At 35.4% G+C, this 24,066-nt stretch overlaps 1 protein-coding gene across 1 annotated transcript; it reads right to left on the bottom strand.

Moving 5' to 3' along the window:
* On the bottom strand, positions 1-23,903 carry LOC306859138 (solute carrier organic anion transporter family member 4A1-like). Its single transcript, XM_079400002.1, has 12 exons — positions 23,739-23,903; positions 13,509-14,102; positions 11,787-12,159; positions 10,877-10,967; positions 9,249-9,370; positions 9,043-9,154; positions 7,548-7,702; positions 7,183-7,435; positions 5,640-5,802; positions 5,196-5,371; positions 4,416-4,629; positions 1-1,963 (listed from the first exon to the last, which is right to left on the bottom strand). The coding sequence occupies exons 2-12, from the start codon at positions 13,914-13,916 to the stop codon at positions 1,796-1,798; spliced, it is 2,235 nt and encodes a 744-aa protein (XP_079256128.1). The 5' UTR covers positions 13,917-14,102; positions 23,739-23,903; the 3' UTR covers positions 1-1,795.
* Between the last annotated feature and the right edge of the window lie 163 nt (positions 23,904-24,066).

The following is a 24,066-nucleotide window of genomic DNA, read 5'->3' as shown; positions in this document are numbered from 1 at the left end:
GTGTTGTTGCTTAACTTTTATCGAAACGTCTGCATAAAAAATGACTTGACAAAGAAAGTACCAAAACTAATTACAAGTGTTTAGAATCACAGTGGTTAAAAAAAACAAACAAACAAATATCAGTAAAGACAATAACAGGCCCACTCGCAAACTCCTTTTGTGACACAAGACACATTTCTTTCAGTCATTGGAGTAAAAAATACACATGAACCAACACAAATTCAAATACAAACATCATGTTACTTTTTGTTGTTGCAAACATCTTTGATGTTCAGTTTCATTGTGCAAATCTTCAATTTCTGAGTGCATCATTGTCATTCAGGGTTTGTCATTAGAGAGTTGATGTAATGAGTCTCAAAATCCATCACATCAGGGAAAGAAAAAAACATAATAAGAGACTTCAGAGTTCCGATACATTAGAAAATTAATCCTAACAAATTCATGTAATAATAAATAAAAACCTCTACATAAAGTATCATTGGTGAGATGTTTTAGTAGCACTTAATATAAGCAAATTAGGTTCATGTGGCAGATATTTGTTATTCTTCTTATATTTGGATTTAAGCAGCTTGGGGTACTTTTATGTTCCAAAAAAAAAAAAAAACCCTACTACACACACACACACACAAACAAAACAAACAAATCTGCATGCTTATTTGATGAACAACCGAGAAAGTATCTTTTTATGTTTTACAGTCTACCATTCTAAATGTAGCTGAAAATCAGTGCAAGAATAATTTTAAGTGTAATCTCAAAGTGAAGTGCTTTTTAGGAATATCCCATCTTGGGTGGTATTGTTCAACCTGGTATACAGTTGCAAAAAGTTAATTTTGTAAACCTGCTGCCTCTTGATCTCTCACTTGCATCTCATCACTTGGCTCTCTGTCCTGCTCAGTCCTGAGCTACAGTATTTTGGCACATTTTAAAATGTAAAAAATATTCATAATTTATGAAAATCAAATACATGAATCACAAGTCATACATGCTTAAGATGCTATCAGAATGTGGACTAGAACTGTAATGTTGTGTTGCAGGACGAAACTTGGTTTAATGGCATGTTGTTCACTACTGTACATGGTTCAGATGTATATTTCCATCAGTGAAGTGAGTTTAAAGTGCAATTTAGAGAGATTTAAGGGTTTGTGAGTTGAATATTTTAATGGATATTTTCTTTTTTCTGTAATATCTCTTTCTAACTGTGCTGTCTAATGTAAAACTCTTTTTAAAGGCACAGTGTGTAATTAATTGTCTGTTTTTTTGTATAACTGAGCAGCATTTGAATCCACTATATTCAATATTTAATAATATCTTAACACTTTGTTATAACATCTCCACAGTTATATTACTCTCTTTCCATTACATTTATATTAAGTGCTCTTTTTCCATATCATCTATGGCTTTTCCTTTCAAAAATGCTCTTTGACATTTAAATTATATAAATATCAGTTTATACGCATAAATAATCTCTTGTCTAATTAAGATTATGTTGGCTTTTGGTAGGTTCTGTTTATGTAACATATATGCTCTGATTTCACCTTTGACCTTTGTTCATTTATTGTGACATAAATGCTTTTAGTCCTCATGTCCGGGCGGTGGACTCTGAGACTGGTGGGCCAATGAGAGTATATGGGAACATATCACAAATGCATGTTGGGAACGATGTACAGCCGGCGGCACGGGGCACAGTGAACAGTGATGGTGTTGACCTTATACACACACACACACACACACATACAGACGCGTACACGCACACTTTGAGGTGAGGTGTCGGTGTAATTGTAGACTCATGTAGAGGTCATAATTTGGCGTGCGGGTTGGAGATTATTTCAGCGGGGAGGTCTTTGATTGGCAGGTCTCTGGCCTCTCCCCCTCCCACATCTGTGCTCTCACAGCTGCTCTGAGGAGACTCTGGGGGCGGCTTGTAGAGCATAGCGGCCAGAAAAAAGAAAGTAGTGCCTAAAACCTGAGAGAAAAAAACAAACAGAGAAATTAGATAAGTGAAAGCTGAAGGAATTTGTCCTCAAGTTCACTAAAAAGTTGCCTTGGGGTTGATGTGAACACAATAAAGTGAATTATGTCTTACAACTGTGGTCACATTGAAAAATCTAATTTATATCTGAAATTTAAATATTTATGTGTCAGTAACAACATTTATAATATTACAAAATATTTCTACATTTCAAATAAATGCTTTTATTTTGAATTTGAACATTCATCAATGAATGCTGAAAAACATGTATCATGATTTCCACAAAAACATTAAGCAGCACAGATATTTTCAACATCTGAACATCAAGAAATGTTTCTTGAACAAATAAGCAAATTAGAATGATTTCTGAAGGATCATGTGACACTGAAGACTGGAGTAATGGCTGCTGAAAATTCACATATATACTGCATATATATTATTGTAATTTATTATGAATGAATATACAGTATATGTGTACATATATGTGTGATTTTTCTGATTTATAATGTATTTATTATAAATTAATTTAATGCAAAAAAAGTGAAAAGCATTATTATCGAAAATGATTAAAAAAAAAGAATATTCTTCTAGTTCACTCTTATTAAAAATGACAACAAATCAAATAAAGACAATGACATATGCTATTTATTCCAATAAACTTTCACGCAAATTGTTATGCTGATAATATCATTTGTATTAAATTATCAAAATGGAAGCTTTTTCTCTAATAGTTTCTGACTTGATGTACACTTTAGCTTTTATGAAACTCTGAAAACTGGCTTGTCAACTGTAGCATTTTGACCAATCACACACACAATTTTGCATTTGATTTAACAAATCAATTAGTTATTAGATTAACAATTGGTTACAGACCCTCCACCCAATATACATACTGGTGCTGGTATGTCTGTCAATGACTCCAGGCCCCTGGTTTCATGGCAACCCTTCTGATAAGACTTGTTTTATTGCTCAGTGGAATGTGGGTAGAGCAACACTTCCTCTTAGGAAAGACACATTACGTCATAAAATGGAATCTTCTCTAATTAATTCATAGAAAAACCTTTATTTGAATGAGCACACATATCTTCAGGTCATTGTGTATATTATTACTGTTCTTGTATATATTTTTGTGTATTGTACACCATTTTATGCATGCTTATTTTAGATCAATAGTTAATATCACTCTAGCTGCATCATGTTTAGGCTCTATCAATTCGTCTTCGGATGATCTAATTGAGAGTGAATATTACATGTTGATACCTATGCAACATATCAGTGTCTTAAGAATCTTTAGAAGTTTGTGCATTAACCCAGCTGAATTACTTGTGCAAATTACCATGTCCAGAGACAAAGAAGCGTAAAACTTTCCCTCCAAAAATTCAGGACTCCATTGGCTCTTTGACACCCCAGATGTGTGACCTGTATAGCAGGTAAAGCTCTCACTTCAGAGACGCCCAGGCAGTCTGCGGTTCTGTTAGATCCCAGGAGGATGTGAGCTAAAACTCTTCTGGACACTTAAGTTTTTTGCCAGGCCTTGCGGCCTTGTCTTTCCATTCAACCAAGCTCCTTGGACCTCAGCAGATCTCTTTCTTAGCTTTTTTTCCACTCACTACTTGGAAGAACATTTCTACCTCAGAACATCTTTGGAATTCATCACTCTTCAACCCGGAAGAACGTGATCGGGAGTCCAAAACTTTGAAACCATTAAGACTTTCATCTGAGACTGCATTCTGGACACTCGACCCGACCAAAGGCAGTGCAAGTATAACATTTAACTAAACCAAATAGAGGTTTAGTATAAGTTATAGACCCATTATAAATGGTGCTGATGGTTTTACTCAGGTGGTTAAATGACTTTCTCTGTTTTCCTGATGGTTTCATCCATCAACTCCCATTAGCCCTTTCCCCACGTATTAGTGATTGTATGTTTGTTTGTTTGTTAGACTAGTCTGCGTTAGTGTTTAGTTAATAAAAGTTGTGTGCACAAATTACATGAGTTTCCTTGCATATTAAATGTCCCTTTACGATTTTGACCCTCGCTACATGCTCTAATGCATTAATAGGAAAGTATTTTCTGTGGCCAAGGAAATATCCTTTCTTAGAGTTGATACGAACTTACAATGAATGTTCGCTGGACGGACAGATCAGCTGATGGCAATTTAATTCTGTGACAGTTATTACTGTCAGCCGATATAAATAATTGTAATTAATCATAATTAATTGTAATTATTTATATACAATTCCCTTTTGAGCTAATTTGCTACACAACATACCACTGAAGGCCATTTAGAGCTGCAAAATAAATGGCCTCCTGTGGTAAATGAGAAGTTTGTTTCAAGAGTTTCATACAAGCTAAAGTGTATTAAATGTGGAATGAGTCAGCATGGGTTTCTAAGCGAACATTTTTGCATAATTTTCCGATATTTTCAAGTGTGTTTTTCTCTACCTTGTAGATGATGCCTGCGATAAGCGAGTACTGGCTCATGGATGAGTTGTGGTACAGGTAACAGGAGCCGTATTCCCCACACTGCTCCTCCCACAGCAGGCAGGAGATGTCAATCACCGAGCCGAACGCTATAGGGCCCGGGATGCCACCGAGAGTCCTGACTACAATCCACTGGATTCCAAGTCCAAACGATCTCTGACTGTCGGGAACACACCTGCAGGAGAAGACAGACAATTACATTAGGCTATAAAGACAAACACCTGTATTATAAGGTAAGCCAGAAAAGATCCTACTATCTTCTGTATGTTTGGAATGAAATACAGCAGTAGCTTACTACTTAAACAATAAACTTTTATTATTATTGAAAAGAGTAGCTATTATTCTACAATACAATTACGATTTTAAACAGTATGCACAAAAGCAGCATGCTACATTGTTGTCACGTAAACTAATCACATTTATTTTGCATTTTAATCTACACTACCGTTCAAAAGTTTATGATTTTTTTTCTGTAATGTTCACCAAGATTAGATTTATTTGATCAAAAATACAGTAAAACAGCATTTTAAATTTTTTTAATGAATAGGAACTTAAAAAGAACAACACTCATTTGAAATAGAAGTCTTTTCTAACATTATAAATGTCTTTACTGTCAGTAACTGTTTTGATCAGTTTAATGCATCCTTGCTAAATAAAAGCATTAAATTAAATTTTGCTAAATAAAAGCAAAATTTTCTGATCCCAATCTTTTGAACCATAGTCTATATGCAACGGTCATACCTGAGTGTGGCAGTAAGTGCAGGGATGCTGCAGAGGAAAGTGAAGAAGATGATGACGAAGAGGAAGGTGAGGAAGGTTGGCATGTGATTGCAGGATGACACACACCTCCCTTCTTCAGCAAAACCTTGTTCTCCCCATGATATATTCCCTACCACACAGCTGCAGCCAGAGAACACCTATGAATGCATAAACACACACCAATACAGACAAATTCATAGCCAAGAATAAGATACACTGTAAATTCACATTTTTTTCTGAGACCTCTTATAAAAGTTAACTTTTTCTTTGCACCAAAACAACACATAATCGAAAACATTTATGATGCTTAGTTTTAAAACTTCTGTGTAGTATCATGTTCTGAAACTTACAATATGCCTTCATATACAAGCTCATAAATATCAATTCCGTGACACTGAGAAAGTGTAGAACATGGGGTCCGTGTACCTGTCTGCCTCTGAGGCTATATGTGTGGTTGAGGGAGCTACAGCCAGCATGGCAGGCAGAGAAATACATCACTCCATCCGCACCACACACAGGGTTAAACAACTCCTTAATACAGTGACAGCCAATGTTACAGCTTGAGGTCAGGTTGCCCAGATCTGAGAAGCTGAGAAGGAGAGAAAATAATTTTGGTTTTGAATCTCACCTCAAACAATCAATAACACATTGTCAGTCAATCTCTTTGTTCCTGCTCTGGGTATTAATTTAAACCATTAGCTTGTCAGCCAAACCACTTTCACTTAATGCGTTTGCTTGGAGTCCCCGTGAGATTTTAAGATAAGTTCATTTCAATTAAGTAACACATTTGCATGTTCACGGTTATTTGTATTTATATCTGACATTAGTTAATGGTAACATGACAGGCAGCTATATTTCATATTTATAGTATAGTTTTATTGTTGTTATTTTATAATGATATATTTTAATTTGACAATTTTCATGACTGAATTAAATATTAGCTTTTCTATAAACTCACAAACCCCCTGCAGTGCCTTTACGAACCCCAGTTTAGAAAACCTTGACGTAATGTTTAATGTACTTCATGTTGTTAATTACAATAAATGAAATATATTTTCTTTCTTTTTGTATTTTAATATCAATACGATACCATATTATCCTATTTAAATCAATGTGATAAATGAGCTAGCTCAAAAGCAATCTAAAAGTAATCAAAAAGTAGCGTGATTATATTACCTAAAATGTGTAATGTAATGGATTATGTTACAGACTACAATTTTTGTCATGTACTTTGGAATCAGTAACGGACTACAAATTGTAAGTAACCTACTCAGCAATGCTTATAACGCCTGAATATTGTACAATGATTGACTGTTGTCGTTTGTATAAATATGACCTATCTTCCTGAATAAAGTTGAGTATGCATTGGTAGTGCCCCAATTCTCTGCTGATTCATTCTCCCAGGCCTGCGTAGCAACAGAATACCACTGGGGTTGATGGTAGGGTTAAAAAACAGATAAGAAACTTCCAAAGATTTAGGGCCAGATTTACGAAACAGGGCAAATTAGTTTTAGAGCGCAATTCCATAAAAACACCAATGGAAGGGGAAAATTCTGCAGGTGATTTACTAACAATGCGCACATTAAAGAACATAGACGCAGCCATATAATTTCCATAATGGCCAGCGTAATCTACCAAGAGCAGCGCAAATTACGGCCTGCTTTATGACATGCTTTTTTGGGCATTAAATAATGGCACAAATACCAGTAATTTGACGAGCGCAAACGTTAGTAAATCGCATTGCGTGATTCATTTGAATAATTTTGCATCTGAAAGGGAAACTTCTACAAATGCAAATTCAATAAGGTCAGGCACAAAAACAACTATGTCCATGCCTTTTCAGTGCTAATTCTTCACTGCGCAAATCCTGACAGTACTATTTTAATGCCAGAAGACGGTTTGTGCTGGCACAAGCTGTTAGTAAATCTGGCCCTATATCTAACAGTAATGAATTTAAATGGTTTCATACCTGTTGTTGTGGATCTCTCTCTGCAGGTAGGGGGCTCTGTAGTGGTTGTGTGTAAAGTTATTGTAGTATGGGGCAGTTACTCCTGCCATGGGCACATTAGGACAGTGTACCAAAAAGATGAAGATAGCCGTCAGGCTGACCACTGCGCATAGCATGCAGAAACGGATAATCCCACGGCAGCGAAGGTTCAGCTTCTTTACAATGAAGCCACCCAGGAAGGTGCCTCCTCCACCAGCTGGTACCACCATATAACCTGGAATGAGAAGATGGAGTTAAAAACAACTCGGTGTAGTTGTTTCTTATATGCTAAGAGTAATTTGAGAAAGAGGGTGTGGCATTGAGTTTGATTGACATGTGTTTCTTACCAAACCAGGTTGCTGCCTCTGAAGCACTCAGACTAAACTGAGACTCTAGAAATTTGGGGCCAAATGTGGACATTCCAGCTATGAGCGTGGCCTCTGTGGCACCAGCGAGACATAGAAAGATAAAGGTAGGGTTCTTCAAAAGAAGCAGCATTGACCTATAGAGAAAAAGAGAGAAAAATGCTTATTCAATCCTTTCAATGATTTCTTGCGAACAACTCACAACTTTCAGAATTTTACAATGTAATTCCTTATAAAAAAAAAGAAAGAAATTCAATCATTAAATGTACTTGCAGAAAATATCATATTAATAATAGACCGCTACTTAGTACTCTTAAGCAAAAGTGTTCATTTTAACTCATTATATTTTTAATTATCGTTTGTGCATTTGGCAGTGCAATTTAACAGTTCACCCAAAATCTATTTAAAGCTGTGCATTTGTACTAAACAAATACAAGACATTTTGCTTCAGGTCCATCCACTTTATTGCTTTCTCAAGTGAAAACATTGTCTTGTTTGAATCGGAATATGTACAGGTCAAGCTCTGATTACAAGCACAAGTAGTCCAAAACAGTTCTAAACTCATATACTGGTGGATTTTGATATGAGAGGACAACAGGAGATGGACTTTTTATTAGAGGAAGAATTATTATGGATTATGGACTGATATTTTGGCCAAAAGGGATGGTTTAAAGTTAAAATGCATTAATAATGGATTTATTTTTCTTACAAACACAACTGTTTAATATGCAATTAAATGTTTTATGTACTCTTTTTAAAAGTATGCTTAAGTGTACTTATTTTCACATTAGATTAGACCAAAAGCTGGCCAAAAATTAATTGTTTCACATAGGGCCAAAAACATGCATTTTAAATGATTCTATCTAGCATTTTAAGTTAAAACGTCACATGATGTTCAGTTGACATCTCTTGGCCAACTATTCCAACATTTCAATTTCATAGATAATCGTGCCTCGATAATATACAACGGCATCAACTGACAGCATTGATTTGTGCTTTTTTAAAATTTTTATTTGGGTTGAAAGACCAATTGGTGAAATGCAGCAATTGTCTTTCAGTTGCCTTTGAAAACTGGACATAGGAGAGGAAAACAACTGAAGGTTTTAATTATATCTAGCGGAAACTTGCGGTCAGATGAAAACTAGCAAACCAAATGAAAAACGACAACCCAATAACTCGTACGTGGCAGTTTGCTGGATCTTTAAATGTAAAGTGTCAGTGAAAAGTGCTAATTTCCTGGATCCTTAAAAATCGTCTAGGGACTCATCATCCATCTGAATTCGCTGAACTTGCCGGACAAGAAAACTACAACCTCAGCTACTTCCCATCAACGAAATGTCTAAATATAAACATGGTGGTACAGCACATGATAACAGACAGTGAAATGCAGTATATAGCCACACAAGTATGGCTTTTAATACATTTGAAAAACCAGCAGAGGAAACAAACCTTCCTCTCCCTGGTCTTATGTTCATACCTGGGCATGTCCTTTACTGTTTTGCCAAACTGAGGATCAGCCGCAGTGATCTGACTGCCATCCTTCAGCTGGTGGGCCTCTGAGACCCGCATGGCCACATACCGCTGAGAGCCTACAAGATAGAGAAAGTGAGACTGTTATTCACACTAATACTATACTGTACTGCAGTCAATTGACTTCTTTTAAATCGCAGTTGTGGCTAGCACCTGGTAGCTGTCGTGGGTAACCCAGTATAGGCAGAGCGATGACCAGAGCTGCCGCTCCTCCTGCCAGGAAACCAATCCACCAAGCTCCCACCCACAGCGGGTTTTCTGGAGTCAACTCTGTCCTAAGAGAAATAGAGAGAAAATTTAGCTTTAGAATGTGCAAAGTTTAGTATTTAAAGCAATTTGTCATTTTTTGTTATTGGCGTTATGTTAGATTTTAATCTGTATTCTTCAAGTCACAAGGTCCAAATCAATCCTAGTCTGTTACAGAAATTTAAATTGCATTTCTGTTATTTAATCTCCTATTTATGCATTCATATTTTGTGGTATTTATATTTTGGATACATGACATTTGGATACAGGATACAGGATGTTTGAAAGCGGTCAATGACAGTTATTATATTTATATTAGTGCTGTCACTCTTAAAAAATTAACAAATTAATCGTACATTTTTTCTGAAATTAATCGCGATTAATCCCACCTAACATTAAAGTTTATAAATATACTTTTATATTGCAATTATTTCACATTCAATCTTCAAATTAATGTAGAAACAACAAAAAGACAGTATATTTTGTTTAATGGCATCTTTTTTTCTGACTGAAGGCAAGTATCACTGATACCAATACTACCTAATATTTAACCACTGACTATATGTCAGGTTGACTATACTAACATTACAGTATAATTGAGAGCTATTAATTTTAACATTGATTAGACTTAAAAAAAAAAAAAACTAATTTAAGTGAAGTTAAAAAAAAATCTTGACATAAACCCATTATAAAAAATGTCTGTCACAAATCCGGTCCGTGGCCTTTCGTCTGATTGCCACCAGTGGTCGCTCTCTAGGTTTTTTGGCTGCTATTACTTTAAGAGCTGCCGCTGCTGAACGCAACGCAGATCTGGCACGCATGCTCTTAGTTTCATTCGCACTTTAATATGAAATGATACAGGCTACAGAGTGTGCTGCCGTATTTGTGCGTGCAATTGAAGAGCACGGACTACAAGCACAGTATAACAGCTGAGAGGAGAGGAAAATTCTCTTGAAGCTCCTCAACACCTGTACCGTTTCTGTGCTTATTTGACTAACGCCTGGCACTGAGGTGAAGTAAAGTGCATCTGTCTCCTGTATGATGTGGTTGTAAAGACGCTCAGCGATTTATTTTTAAATTTTTTTTATTTAAACTTTTTCCATTAAACTGGAAAAATTAATCGCCTGCGTTAACACTAATTTTGACAAATTTATATATTTTTCATATTTACATAATTTATAATTTTATTTCTCTGTTTTTTATTGGATATATATTATGCATGCTCATTTTCAATAATAGATTACCTTTGCTTTAGATAAATTTTAGTTTTTTGCGTTAATTAATTAATAAGCTTTTGGTATTGGCCAGAGTGTTAATATCAGTGCATAATAAATGTGTATCAGAGTTTAAATAAGGATTAGATGCAATTCAACTATTTAACACTAGGAGGCGGACACTTGTGAAAGCCTTTTCAGGATAATTCATAAAAAAATGCAAATTCTGTCACTGCTTATGTAATACTGTACATTACTTATTTTAATAAAGTGAGTATTAATTTGCTGAATTGTTTATTTTCTTACTCATTAGCCACTTACGTTTGGTCGATTTCTGTGTAGAAGTTGAGAAAGAATCCACCGAGCAAGTATCCAGCCGCAGGTCCTACAATGGCAGCTGTGTAGAAGATCCCTGAGAAAACAGAAGAAAGCATATCAAGTCTCTGTGGCTCCCTCCTCTGCCCCCTGAGTTATATGAAAGCTGATCTGGTTTCTCACACCGATTCATGTTTTTGATCAAAAGACACAATAAGCAGTTTGTATTTCCAGTGCCTATGTCTGGAGAGGGGCAAACAGGGTAGCGATTGTCCTCAGTGGCCTTTGAAAACTGGACGCTAGGGAAAAACAATGGAAGGAGGTTTTATTGATGTCCAAGGTGGAAACTAGTGGCTCTCACTGATAACAACAAAAGAAAATGACTAGGTGCGTCAAAGCCTGAGTGGGACAAACTGACAGGGTTCGTTGAGGGCAAATATCAATTATTGAGGTTTTTCCGTGTAATGCAAGAGACAAATCACACGAAAGGATTTTAGAATATAGATCGAAGTGCTTGAGTACTTTTGAAATCAGCTACACATTAACTAACAAAAACCCTCTGACAAAATCAAGTCCTATTAATACAGGGATGCACTGATATTAGGGCCCCAATTTGATTAAATTTTAGTGCTTCAATTGAATTTCAACAATAAGGCCCTTGGAAATCTGTTTTGTTTTTTCCCAAATTCTGATATAATTTGTCTTGATTCTGGGTTTTTATCATCAATAATTATACTAATCAAATTAATTTCATATAAAATTAACCACTTAATCAATCTTTAAGCTAGTGAATGTTAGATGATGGAAAAGGTAATATAGATGTAAAAGTAGGGGAAATGGCCAAGCAGAACAAAGTTTCTAATATCAGCCTAATACAGTACATATTTTCATGTTTTTATGGTGTCATCACACTCACCAATATATACAGGTGCGTAGTTTGACTTGACATTCTCATCTAGGTAGGTGACCCCAAGGGTGTACAAAGGGGTTGCTCCGACCCCGTGCAGAAACTGGCCCAGCATAAAGACATAGCGGTAAGCCGAGAGCCCACTTTCCTTGCCAACACACGTCTCGGCATGATTGGTCGAGCACAGTCCCATACGCTCCGGGACTCTCGCCTGATAGGGTGGTGTGGTGAAATGGGGAAGGGCAAAGACCAGAGAGCCCAGTGCCATGATGAGCACACCCCAGCCCAGCCATCGAGGCTTATGACCAGTACCACCAAAGTAGCTCACGAATGTCAGGCACACACAAGCAGCAATGTCATAGGAGCTCGCGATGAGTCCCGCCTGCAACAGCAACACAAACAACACAATGTGTTAATAATGCCGAGGTGTACATAAATCCCAATTTGAATACTTTTATCCTATAATGTGTTAGACTAGTATTACCCATAAACTATTGTGATATGCAAGATGGTTGCTTCTCTGATTTAATATTCAATATTCTTTTCAACTTTCTATTCATCAAAGAATCTTGAAAAAAGCATCAGATCAGCATATCAGAATGATTTCTGAAGGATCATGTGACAATGGAGACTTAAGTGATAATTAATGAAAAAAATTCAGCTTTTGCCATCACAGGAATAAATAAAAATAGTTTAAAATAAATTAAAATGGAAAACGGATCTTTTAATTTGTAATAATATTTACAATATTACTGTTTTTACTGTTTAAAAAAAACTATTATACTACAAAAATGTGTGTCAAATCAATATTTTCAAAAGTTTACTGAACATCCTTAAAAATTGTGACTGGCCATGTGAACAGTAATATTTCATAGAAAATAATATGAGTAAAATGATAAGCCTTTTGAACATATAATGGTTCATTTTAATGCAACAACACTATCATTCTGGCCAATACCAAATATCAGATAAATATTTATGTTATAACCGATAAGCAATTTTAGACTATTCTGTCTAAAGTAGTTCAAAATAAAACACTGAAAACTAAAATTAATCATTTTATATGCTACAAGTGAATTTAGGCATCACAACACCATAATGTACAGTATGAAATGGGATATGTATGTTGAAATTTGCTTAAAGGGACAGTTCACCCCAAGAAAGTGAAATACTGTCATCATTTATTCATCATACACTTGTTACAAACCTGAGTTTGTTTCCTCTGCTGAGCACAAAAGAATGCACTTATGAACAATGTTGATAACAAAAGTGTTGGTGGTAGCCATTGACTTCCATAGAATTTTTTATTAATTTTTTCCAAACTATGGAAGTTAATGGTCACTGCCAATGGTTATGAGCATTCTTCAAAATATCTTCTTTTGTGTTCAATAGAAGAAATATCTTCATATAGGTTTGGAACAACCCTGAGCTGGTTGGAGCTAAACTGTGTAGAGCTGTGGCCCTCCAGGAATTGAGTTTAAGACCAATGCTTTAGGATTACATGTCAGAGTGTTGTACTAGTAGCTTTAAAGATTAACTTTAAGGGAACATTAGATGCTGGCAAACATAATCTAAACGTAAAAATTTAGAAAATGAGCATGCACAATTAAATATGCAACATCCAATATCAATCTATACTAGTAAAATAAAAAAAAATCTTGTAATGTATATAAGCGGTATGGTACGATAGACCCCTCTAACTATACAAATGACAGTTTATAATAGATTGACCTGGTAGCTGCGCAGGTCAAAACGTCTCTCGATGGAGGTTATGACGGTGTTGATGAAGCCATTGATAATCATGCCCTGAAGGAAGGAAGCCACACAGAGGAAGAAGAGAACCCAGTGTGGGGTGTTGAAGGTCTGGATACACCGTGGGGTCAGTGCTCCCCATCCACAAAGATTCTCAGAGTCTGTCGGAACAAACTTCACCCCAGTGGGTGGCTCTGTGAGGTCAATCCCCTTTTTGCCTGTCTTGTGGAGCACAGTGTGGGCATCTCCAGATGGGTTGCCTGGACCAGAGCCCTGGGACTCCACTGGGCTGGGTGTGTCCAGGCTGGGTCCCAATGGACTGTCATGTAGGACCAGAAGCTCTTGTTTGGAGCTGAAGGAAGTGTCATTGTTCAGCAGGTGGGGCATGGCCCCAGCAGTGGGCACTGTGACAGACTTTGTGAAGAGTAAGAAAAAAAAAACTTTTCCACAGGAAACACTGATTCTGTGTGTAGTTTTGCAGAGTGATACGATGGCAGTCTTTGGAAAAAGGATCCCTTAATGGAGTTTCTTACAGTTTAAACTGAAGTTATACAGATTTTGGAAATCAAAATTCTGCAAAGAAAGAGAAAGAGACAATTAATAAGTTTGTCACCAACTGAAGTAAATTCACAGTAAATCATTTAAGTTATTAAACTCCAAAAACAAATCTATTCAAGCCAGTTTCCACCACAAAAAAAGATAATTGCTACTTTTTATCTCAAAATTGGGACTTTTGTTGCTCACAATTCTGAAAAAATATCAGAATTTGTAAGATATAAACTCAAAATAAAGTAAGACTTTTGCGAAAAAAGTCAGAATTGTTAGTTTATTCTGAGTTCACATCACACTTTTTTTATTCCACAGAATAACAAAAATCGAGCGTAGCGTTAGTTCTGGCAGGTCACGTTAGTCAAGCTCACATCAGCTGACTCTCAGCTGATCCCCATCTACCTATAGGAATACGATACCTATCTAAGCATCCATATATAAGGTCGTCAGTATTATCAGCAGTTTTCGCATTGCTCAATAGCAAATTACCCTCCTCCATCCCCAACTCCTCCTCTGTCAGTCAGGATCAGTCAGGAACTTCTTAACAAAACTGCAATACTTTTGTTGGTTCTGTTCTGTTTACCCTGGGGGGGGTATCGCTGCTCTCCCTGCTCTCATCCATGCTAGGCAGGGAGTTCTTGCCCAGAACAGAACCATTCCGCCAATCCAAACTATATGCTAATTGTCAATCATCTTTGACGATAGTGGTCCTGACAGAAAATAAAATATGTAATTGTGACTTCTTTTGTCTCACAATTAGGGGTCGACCGATGTGTGTTTTTCAGGGCAGATGCTGATTATTACAGATTAAAACAAAAACTTTCTGAATTTCTAAATGATTTTAAAATATTTTACCGGCAAATCGGTTTTGAAAATAGCTGATACAGATAACCATAAAGATGCATAGTGTCAGCACCGATAATCTGCCAGACCAATAATCGGTCGACCCCTACTCACAATTCAGACTTTTTTTCTTAGAATCGAAAGTTATATTCTTCTCAGAATTCTACATTTACATCTCACAATTCTGAAAAAAAAGGATAAATTGCAAAGAAAACAGTCAGAATTGTGAGATAAAAAGTCACAATTACCTTTTTATTTATTTGATTCTGTGGCAGAAACAGCTTCCATACTCTCTCAGAATTGTTTTTGCAAAAAAAGCATAGAGGTACAGCAGCCTGTCAGTGGGGCAGTCTCTTTAAAGTGACACCTTTGTCCCTTAAGGGTTGTTCTTTACCCCTAAAGGGTTCATAGTAATACCATGAGAGTATTACTTCCTTAAGGATACATTTTATTACTCTAAGGTAGTAATATGCACCCTTTATGACAGTGTCAATTAAAAGGCATAAAATAATTTCTCTTTATCCAGTGAAGTCAACCGTGACCTCCAAACAGACCCCAAAAACTCTAATGAGCAGGGCTTAGTTCTGCATGCCATCTACGGTCCACAAAACACTCTTTTGGGATAGACACCTGGCATGTTAGACTCACACTGTGCTCTCTGTGACAGAGCCTTTATGTCTCCTTCTCCAGAGTGCGGCTGACCTACAGTAGCCCGCAGGACCGTTAGGAGATTTTGAATATTCAAAATTATATTTCAATTCATGTTCCGCACACACAGAAGTTCCGCACATGCAGGAGTTAAAACAATGCTGCATTCATTCAGTACATGTGTGTGCTACACTGAAAGTCTTGCATTGAATATTTTTACTTCGAGTATCTGTACCCTTACAGAGTTGAAATGAACGGGTGTTTTTTAATTAATTTCCCATTGTAGCTGGATGGACACCTAACCGGTCATATATACATGTGTGTATATATATATATATATATATATATATATATATATATATATATATATATATCCTGGCAGAAGCCAATGGCTGGCAAAGTACAACAACAAGTAATGTGATAAAGTATGTGGAATGACACCACAAGCTCAAATTTGACCTTCAAGGTGTTTCAAATGGAAGAATTAGGAAGGGATAATAATCTTATTTAACTAATTCAGTATCCTTGGCTCATGTGTTCATTTGAAAAAGAAACAATTTTGAGAATGCAACAGTGCCATTAAGAGCACAGGCATACAAACGTAATGTGTACAATTTTAGGCAAGTTTTACCTCTTAAGGCTATTAAGACATTTGTGTTGGTTATATAATGCTTCGATCTTGCGAAAAACTCATTAACTAAATTTAAGTTCCTTGTATGTGCAAATTAACTTGGCCAAACATCTCTGCTCACATTCGATTTTTGACACATAATTACCAGCAGCTTTGTGATTCATGCATTGGCATTGTAAAATAATTTACAACCATTATTTGAACAAAGTTCACTCCATAGAATTGCACCCATGCAAAACAAATACAAATGCTTTGCTATTATTGCACTTGACTTGGCAGACGCTTTAATCCAAAGCAAGTTCCAGTGCAATAAAGTTACACAGTACATTTTATGAGTACATGCATTCCCTAGAAATGAAACTTAGGCTCTAAATGTTACAAAGCATAAAAACATGACATATTACAGCCAAGAACTGCATTACAGTTGTCACACAGAAAGAATAGCAACTTTGCCTACCTCGGTTCCTCAGATACTTCATTGGTCTAAAACAGTCTGAGATTTTGATTGTGCAAATAATCAGAGAGTACAAGCAGCAAAAGAGACAAGAAGCAAGCAAGACAGCCCCGAAATGAGTCACCCCAGCCTCTCACTCCTTCACATCTATCACCGAAGCAGCACAGTCCTGCCCACTGTATCTACCTGACATGTGACGATCAGCACCTCAGAAGTTTCTTCTTAACTCATGACACTTAACACTTCATGAATGTATTTATCTAGCAAACCAAAGAGGAAGAAGTTCAATTTCTGCCGTCCCAGTCAGTTCAGATTTTCATATGCCTTGCTAACACTCTAACGTGCCCTACCACAAAAAATAAAATAAATAATTATCTATATAATAATAATAATCTATAATAAACTAATTAAATATTTTTCATTTAACTAGAAGTTGTTTTAAATACTATATATATATATATATATACAGTTTTGTCAAATGTTTTAGGTGAAAATACAACCTGGATGTGGAACTGAGTGCCCATGAATCATGTGGCAGTAGAGGTGAATGGGAATGTTAACAGCTTTCTCCAGGTTTTATATTATATTAATTTAACAGTTTCCCAATAACACTCTCCACATGCAGAGAAACCCCAAACCAGTATTGTCATAAAAATCTGAGGAACTGAGTCTTTGCCGTTACAGTTCCTGGTTTTCATTTCTGACTCATTAGCATGGATCTATGAATAATGAACACATGGTTGAAAAGCTGTGGAGTTACTATAGCATTAAGAGTAATGGTGGTGGTGCAGCTGAGGCTGTGTGAGCGAATTGTTTCTCAGCTCTGTCTTCAAAAGAGCTTTGGTTCATGCCTCGTTACAATGAGATTAATAAAAAAAGCCGAATTATTTGTTCTTGTGTTCTATGAACTCTTTCATTTCTAATTTTAAACGTGTGATCAAACGAAGGGAAGGATAACATCAGCGAGAGCTTAGGGTGAGTCTCAGGGTGGGAACATGGTGTTTGTTGTGGAGTGCAGGTTCCTTCCCTTTTCTTTGTACTGCGCTGGATGGTCATATGGTGAGATATGAATTGCGAAAATATGAAAAGAACAAGGAAACAAAGCAAGACCGCGAGAACGGCACTTTCACTCTTTTTTAGGATTTCTGGGAAGCAAGCCTTATCTGTAAAACATTCACACAAACATCTATTTTTAAACATTGAATAATGCTGATTTAGGTGCTGGGTGCGTATGGTTAATCTCAAATATGTTTATTACAAAATGTAACCAAAAAATGTTTTTGTATTTTATTTATGCATTTAGCAGGCACTAATATCCAAAAACATTGTATTTAAGGATTCAAGGTACACATTTTATCAGTTCATTCATGCATTCCTTGGGAATAAAGCCTATGACTTTGATGTTGCAATCACATTTTCTCTTGTGTGAGCTACAGTCCAGGAACAAGCACATTTGCATCAAATTTGTTTTAAATATTTTAAGTACACTAAAAATAGTGTAGGATTTACACTATTTGCTAGTAAACAATTGCTTGTAACTTTCACAAACAATTAAAAAAAGAAAACGGCATAATCCATTAAACGAAATTTTAGGAAGAAAAACCAATATAGATTTTCTCCAACAATCTTAGATTTATTTACAATTCTAAAAATATTTTGGTAACACTTTAGATTAGGGAACACTATTTACCAAACGTTTTCTTTCAATAAACTCCTCAATTACTAATTATTGATAGTAATAAAGTAGTCATGTTTAGGTATTTGTTAGGGTTAAGGGATCTAAATATGGTCATGCAGAATAAGACATATGTGCTTTATAAGTACAAATAAACTGCTAATATTCTAGTAATATGCATGCTATTAAGCAACTAATAGTGAATAGAGCTTTGAGTGTCTAGAAAAGCGCTATATAAATGCAACAAATTATTATTAATTAATAGTGTTCCCTAATCTAAAGTGTTACAAATAGCCTATGTGACCCTGGACCACAAAACCAGTGATAAGTAGTGCAGGTATATTTGTAGCAATAGCTAACAATATATTGCGTGGGTCAAAATTATAGATTTTTCTTTATGTCAAAAATCATTAGGATATTAAGTAAAGATCATGTTCCATGAATATATTTTGTAAATTCCCTACCATAAATATATCAACACTTTGATTAGTATTATGCATTGCTAAGAACTTCATTTCGACAACTTTAAATTGCACCCTCAGCTTTAAGATTTTCAGACAGTTGTATCTCAAATATTGTTCTATCCTAACAAACCATACATCAATGGAAAGCTTGTTATTCAGATAATAAGCTGAATAAATCTCAATAAAGTTTTGTGGTTCAGGCCAGGGTCACATATTTTTTACAGTGTATATTATTTAATGTTTTAATTTGGTGTGATTAATTATAAAAAAAAATAAGTGCAATTTGTAGGTCAGTCAGTGATAGGCTTATGTTTAGTAATATCTATTTGACTATTTTTCTATTCTTTAATCTGTCACAATGTATTGCCTATAGGTCTATTCTTAGAAAAAAATGATGTATGCACTGCAAAAATAAAAATAAAAATGAATCATGGGTCTTGTAATTCTCATTTAAAAAATTAAGATACTATTTAAAAATAGTGTGCATATTTTATTAAAGAATTTGTGGTTCAGTGTTGTATAGAAAATATTGAGAACATTCCACTAATAAAACCAAGAGATATTTTCCTAATTTTTAAGGAAACTTAAGCAGTTTTGAGGCTTGAATTGAGACACGGATTAAGCTGATAAAATTGAAGAAAAAAATGGCATCTATTTATTTAGTAAGAATTTGTTAAATTATGCAGTTTTATTTTGGTGGTGATTGCTAGTTCCCAGCATGCTGTGCATATGGAGAGTAAATATTGAAATTAAGTGCTATTTAATGTATTTTTGAGTGAAGGAAAACATCTGTTAATGTTTAATGTGCAGTTACTGTATGTTTGACATTTGAAAGAGGTTCTGTTATATGGAAGTTTCTGTCCTTACCACTTATTGTGCAGAAGAGTAGGGCTTATGGTTAGGTTGTGGATAACTGCATGCACTAACACTATGAGGCATGACACTTTCTTCAATGAACAGTAGCTTTGCTAATGCCAGTGCTGTATATAGTATAGTAGCTGTGAACAGTCTTTAAATTGCGCAAGATAATTCAAAGTCAAATACAAACAGGAATGAATGAATAAAATTCATTTTGCCATTGATTAAATAATTTAAGAGATTTTACAGGTATATTTATTCAGGTAGATTCCATTAAAGAAATCAAGCCTTAAAAACTACTCAAAAATATATGCTAGATAGATAGACAGACAGACAGACAGATAGACAGACAGATAGATAGAAAATATGAACAGTATTTCAGTACAGTATAGTGCAAGAAAACATTTAAACTTGATCATCTCAGACAACATTTAAAAACAAAGAATAAAGAATATGATAATCACAAACCTGAAAACTGAAAGTGCAAGCATGTTTCCATCAGTAAATAAAGCTTCCTACAACGTTCACCTCTCTCGAATTATGGCAAAGCAGGTCAACCAATCAGAGCCCTGCTTTTCTGTTACCCTGCTCTATCACTGGCTGGAAAGCTATAAAACAGCCTATGCTGAGGCACAGTACAAAACTCAATATCAGTTGGGAGATAGCAGTTAAAGCTAGCTTTATGAGGCAAAACTCTAGAATTTTCTATTTTTTTTTCCATTGAACAAGGAAGTAATCTAAATAATATCTGCATTCACATGCCTGTATTCAAAAGATAATCTTTCTATCTTTCACTGAGACTTGCATTACCAGGGTTTTGCTGCATGGCCTTGAGGGATGCAGTCTAGACCTAGTGATGTGATGGAAACAGACAAGGGAAGTCTCTGACCCAATAGCAACAGCTGATCTTACTACATCCTGCATATAAGGAAACAGTTTAAAACATGCATTGACCACAGAGAAAGTTGCATGAATGTATAGATAATTTACAGCCATATCATTTAAGGCATGTATGCTGTATATGTTGTGCTTTTAGAAGCATGCATGCAGACTAAGTGTTCCATATCTCCAGGGGCTTGTCTCATCATTTAGCTGTAAACTTGTCTGTGCATAGGTGTAACCAAGTGGAATGAATGACCTACAGAATCAGCCAATCAGTTTCTCTGCACTCCAGGTTTCGCCTCTGGCACAGGAGAATGTGGGTTAACTGACTGCCATAACAAGACAGAAACAATAAGATTTAAGCTTAGATTTAAACATAGAAAGAGAAGATATCGTATACTGCGTTAAACTAAACGAGACTTGTCACAGCACTTACGATTATCGCTCTTTTGTTGAGTTTGATTGCATCTGTTGTCCTTATTTGTAAGTCGCTTTGGATACAAGCCTCTACTAAATGACTAGCCACTTTCCTTTTTCCATTTTCAGGGCTCGCAAAATTTCAAAATCCCTGGTAGCCCTTCGGGCAGAAACTCTTCAGATTTTGGTAGCCCGAAAATTATTTAACTAGCCCAAATAAAATAAAGGCCATAAATGTCAATCAAAAACATTTTCAATACACAAATATCAACGAATATCAAGGAGAGAGTTTTATTTGACTGTTTACAAGGTATCTGCAGAATTCTTAATTTAAGGCAATTTGAAAAATTGTTTCTTATACCATTTAACGCACTTAAAACTGTCCAAGGCCTTAAAAACTCAGTTTAGTTGTATCAAATTTAAGGACCCGTGGGAGCAATGTCCTCTCTAATTTTTTTTCTTGCTGAGCAAAACTTTTCTCTATTGGGCGGACTTTTCAGGCACCTGAGCAAAAGCATTCTTTATACCAGACCTGTACAGCACACACACAAAAAAAGTGTGTAACTTTTAACTTTAATGTGCTATTTATATTTGATTTGACCCTTGATGTAACTAAATGTACATTTTAGGTTACCTGAGAAAACATTTTTATTGTACAATACACTGCAGTTCAAACGTTTGGATCAATAAGTTTCTTATGCTCATCAAGGCTGTATCTATTTGATAAAAAATACTGAATATTATTTCACAAAATAATATTGTGAAATATTATGGCAATTTAAAATAAATGTTTTCTATTTTAATATACTTTAAAATTTAATTAATTCCTGCGAAGCAAAGCAGTATTTTCAGAGTCACGTGATCCTTTTTATACTGTATTGTTTGGGACCTGTGATATTTAAAAAAAAAAAAAAGTAAAAAAGAACAGTGTTTAGTCAAAATAGAGATTTTGTTTTATAATATAAACTATTCAAAGGTTTGGGGTCAGAATTTTTCTTCTTTCTTTTTTAAAGATACTTTAAAAAAGTTTAAAGAAAGTTCAATAACTTTTATTCAGCAAGGATGTGTTAAATGGATAAAATTGATAGTAAAGACTTCTATTGTTAGAAAATATTTCTATTTTGAATAAATGCTGTTCTTTTAAACTTTTTATTAATCAAAGAATCAAAGAAAAAAGTAACACAGGTTCCAAAAAAATATGAGGCAGCACAACAGTTTCAACACTGATAATAAATCAGCATATTAGAATGATTTCTGAAAGATCATGGGACGCTGAAGACTGGAGTAATGATGCTGAAAATACAGCTTTCATCACAGGAATAAATGCTATTTTATAGTATAGGTATTAAAATAGGAAACCAATATTAGAAATTACAATAATATTTCACTATGTAACAGTTTTTTCTGTATTTTGTTTAGCGATTCGTATTTCACTTAATCATTAGTGCTGAATGGTTTCTGGAGGAGAGGAGTGCATTCAAGGCTTATTCAGGAGTGATGAATGACTGATAAAGAGTCATTGTATGAACTATAATAATTTTAATTATAATTTTAACACTCATGTTTTATAATTATAGTTCTATATCTAATAATAAATCATTTGTTTTGACTTTATATAAAAAAATTAAATATGAAAATATTACATAAATATAAATGCAAACTAACCAATTTACACACCTGTCCAAAAAAATTATAATAATAATTTAAGCCATAAACAGCATCCCGAATTGTTTTAAAAATTGTCGTAGGTAACATATTGCAATAAACAATGTATATTGCCATAAACATATTTTTAAGTAAAATTTAATTTGAGTAATTAATTAATGGCAAATTTACTGAGTAATTTTTAGTTAGCCTACTTATATGGTTACAAAACGTTATCTTATTGCTTCCCTAAAAATAGGAAAAAAGGGAACAATATTCTAACATCAGGTGAACGTTCTGTGTATGTTGTGTATATAAAAAGACAACTGCTCCTTGCAGGGCCACAGAGGCACGTGGATTTGTGATTACTTCCTATAATCCCAATTACCGGTCATGTTACACGGCGCATGAGTGAGTATTATGTAATTCTAATATAACAAATGATCAAATATAACTCATCACATTTTCACGTTGCATCGTTGCTCGAGAACAGCTAGGAAAGCAGAATTATCGAATCGAATTTTTCGAACAGTTCATTTTAAAAACCATTCGGCGGTTCGCGCGAACCGGTTCAAATGAACGAACGTTTCATTCGAGATTCGGACACATCGCAAAATGTTGTCCTCGAATAGCCTGATGCTGGAAACTGCATTGATGCTGTTCAGGGGGAACTATTGTGTAGCTAGCTATTGTGTACCCCTACTGTCATTCCTTACGCCCTCACTGAAGATTTTTTGAGGATTAAACACGCTATTAATGATTGGACAATTTCTGTAGGTTTCGTGTGACATTATATAACACATTAAAATCACCGCTAGTCGATTGTCAACAATATACTGCGACCTGTGGTTTGTGTTTATATGAGCATGCGTCTCCATTGGCATCCTGGAAACAGGTGGAGGACATACGCAGTCCAGACTCTTTGTCGTCTGCACTGCATTTCATTGTCTGAGCATTTAGTACAGTGTCATAACCACCAGACCTACCGAGACAGAGGTGTCATCAGCCACCATCGGCTGTGGTTCGAGATGCTGTCTGGCCAGTGCTTCTTTACTGCATCCCTTTACACACAGTTATCATACTCTCACATGGTGCTGTTCATTCATCACTGCTTCAACATGGAAATATCATGAAAGCTACTCACGTTCTCACGTTACTGAGGATTTAGACGACTCCTCAATTTCCGACAGACCATTTAATTTCGTTTCACGTTCGCGTGTATAGTCTCTCCCAGCGTAAATCCATAAATAAACGCTTAAACTGGAGATGTTAAAAAATGTTGAGCTCTCGGATTAAGCAGCTGTCACCCAATGAGAATCCGCCCCCCATGGCGTTATCCTGTTGAACCAATAGTTTCATCCGTGCTGACGGCTGCGAGTACGTATGTGACAACTGTCTTTACCGCGCTGATAGCATCCTCCTTCTCTGGAAACCAGCAGGATTGCTTTGACTGATGCACGCAGCGCAGGTTC

The sequence above is a fragment of the Barbus barbus genome, assembly GCF_936440315.1.
Source record: "Barbus barbus genome assembly, chromosome: 40".
Classification (NCBI taxonomy): domain Eukaryota; kingdom Metazoa; phylum Chordata; class Actinopteri; order Cypriniformes; family Cyprinidae; genus Barbus; species Barbus barbus.
Note: the sequence above shows the minus strand (reverse complement) of the source record. Positions and strands in the feature narration are given on the sequence as shown.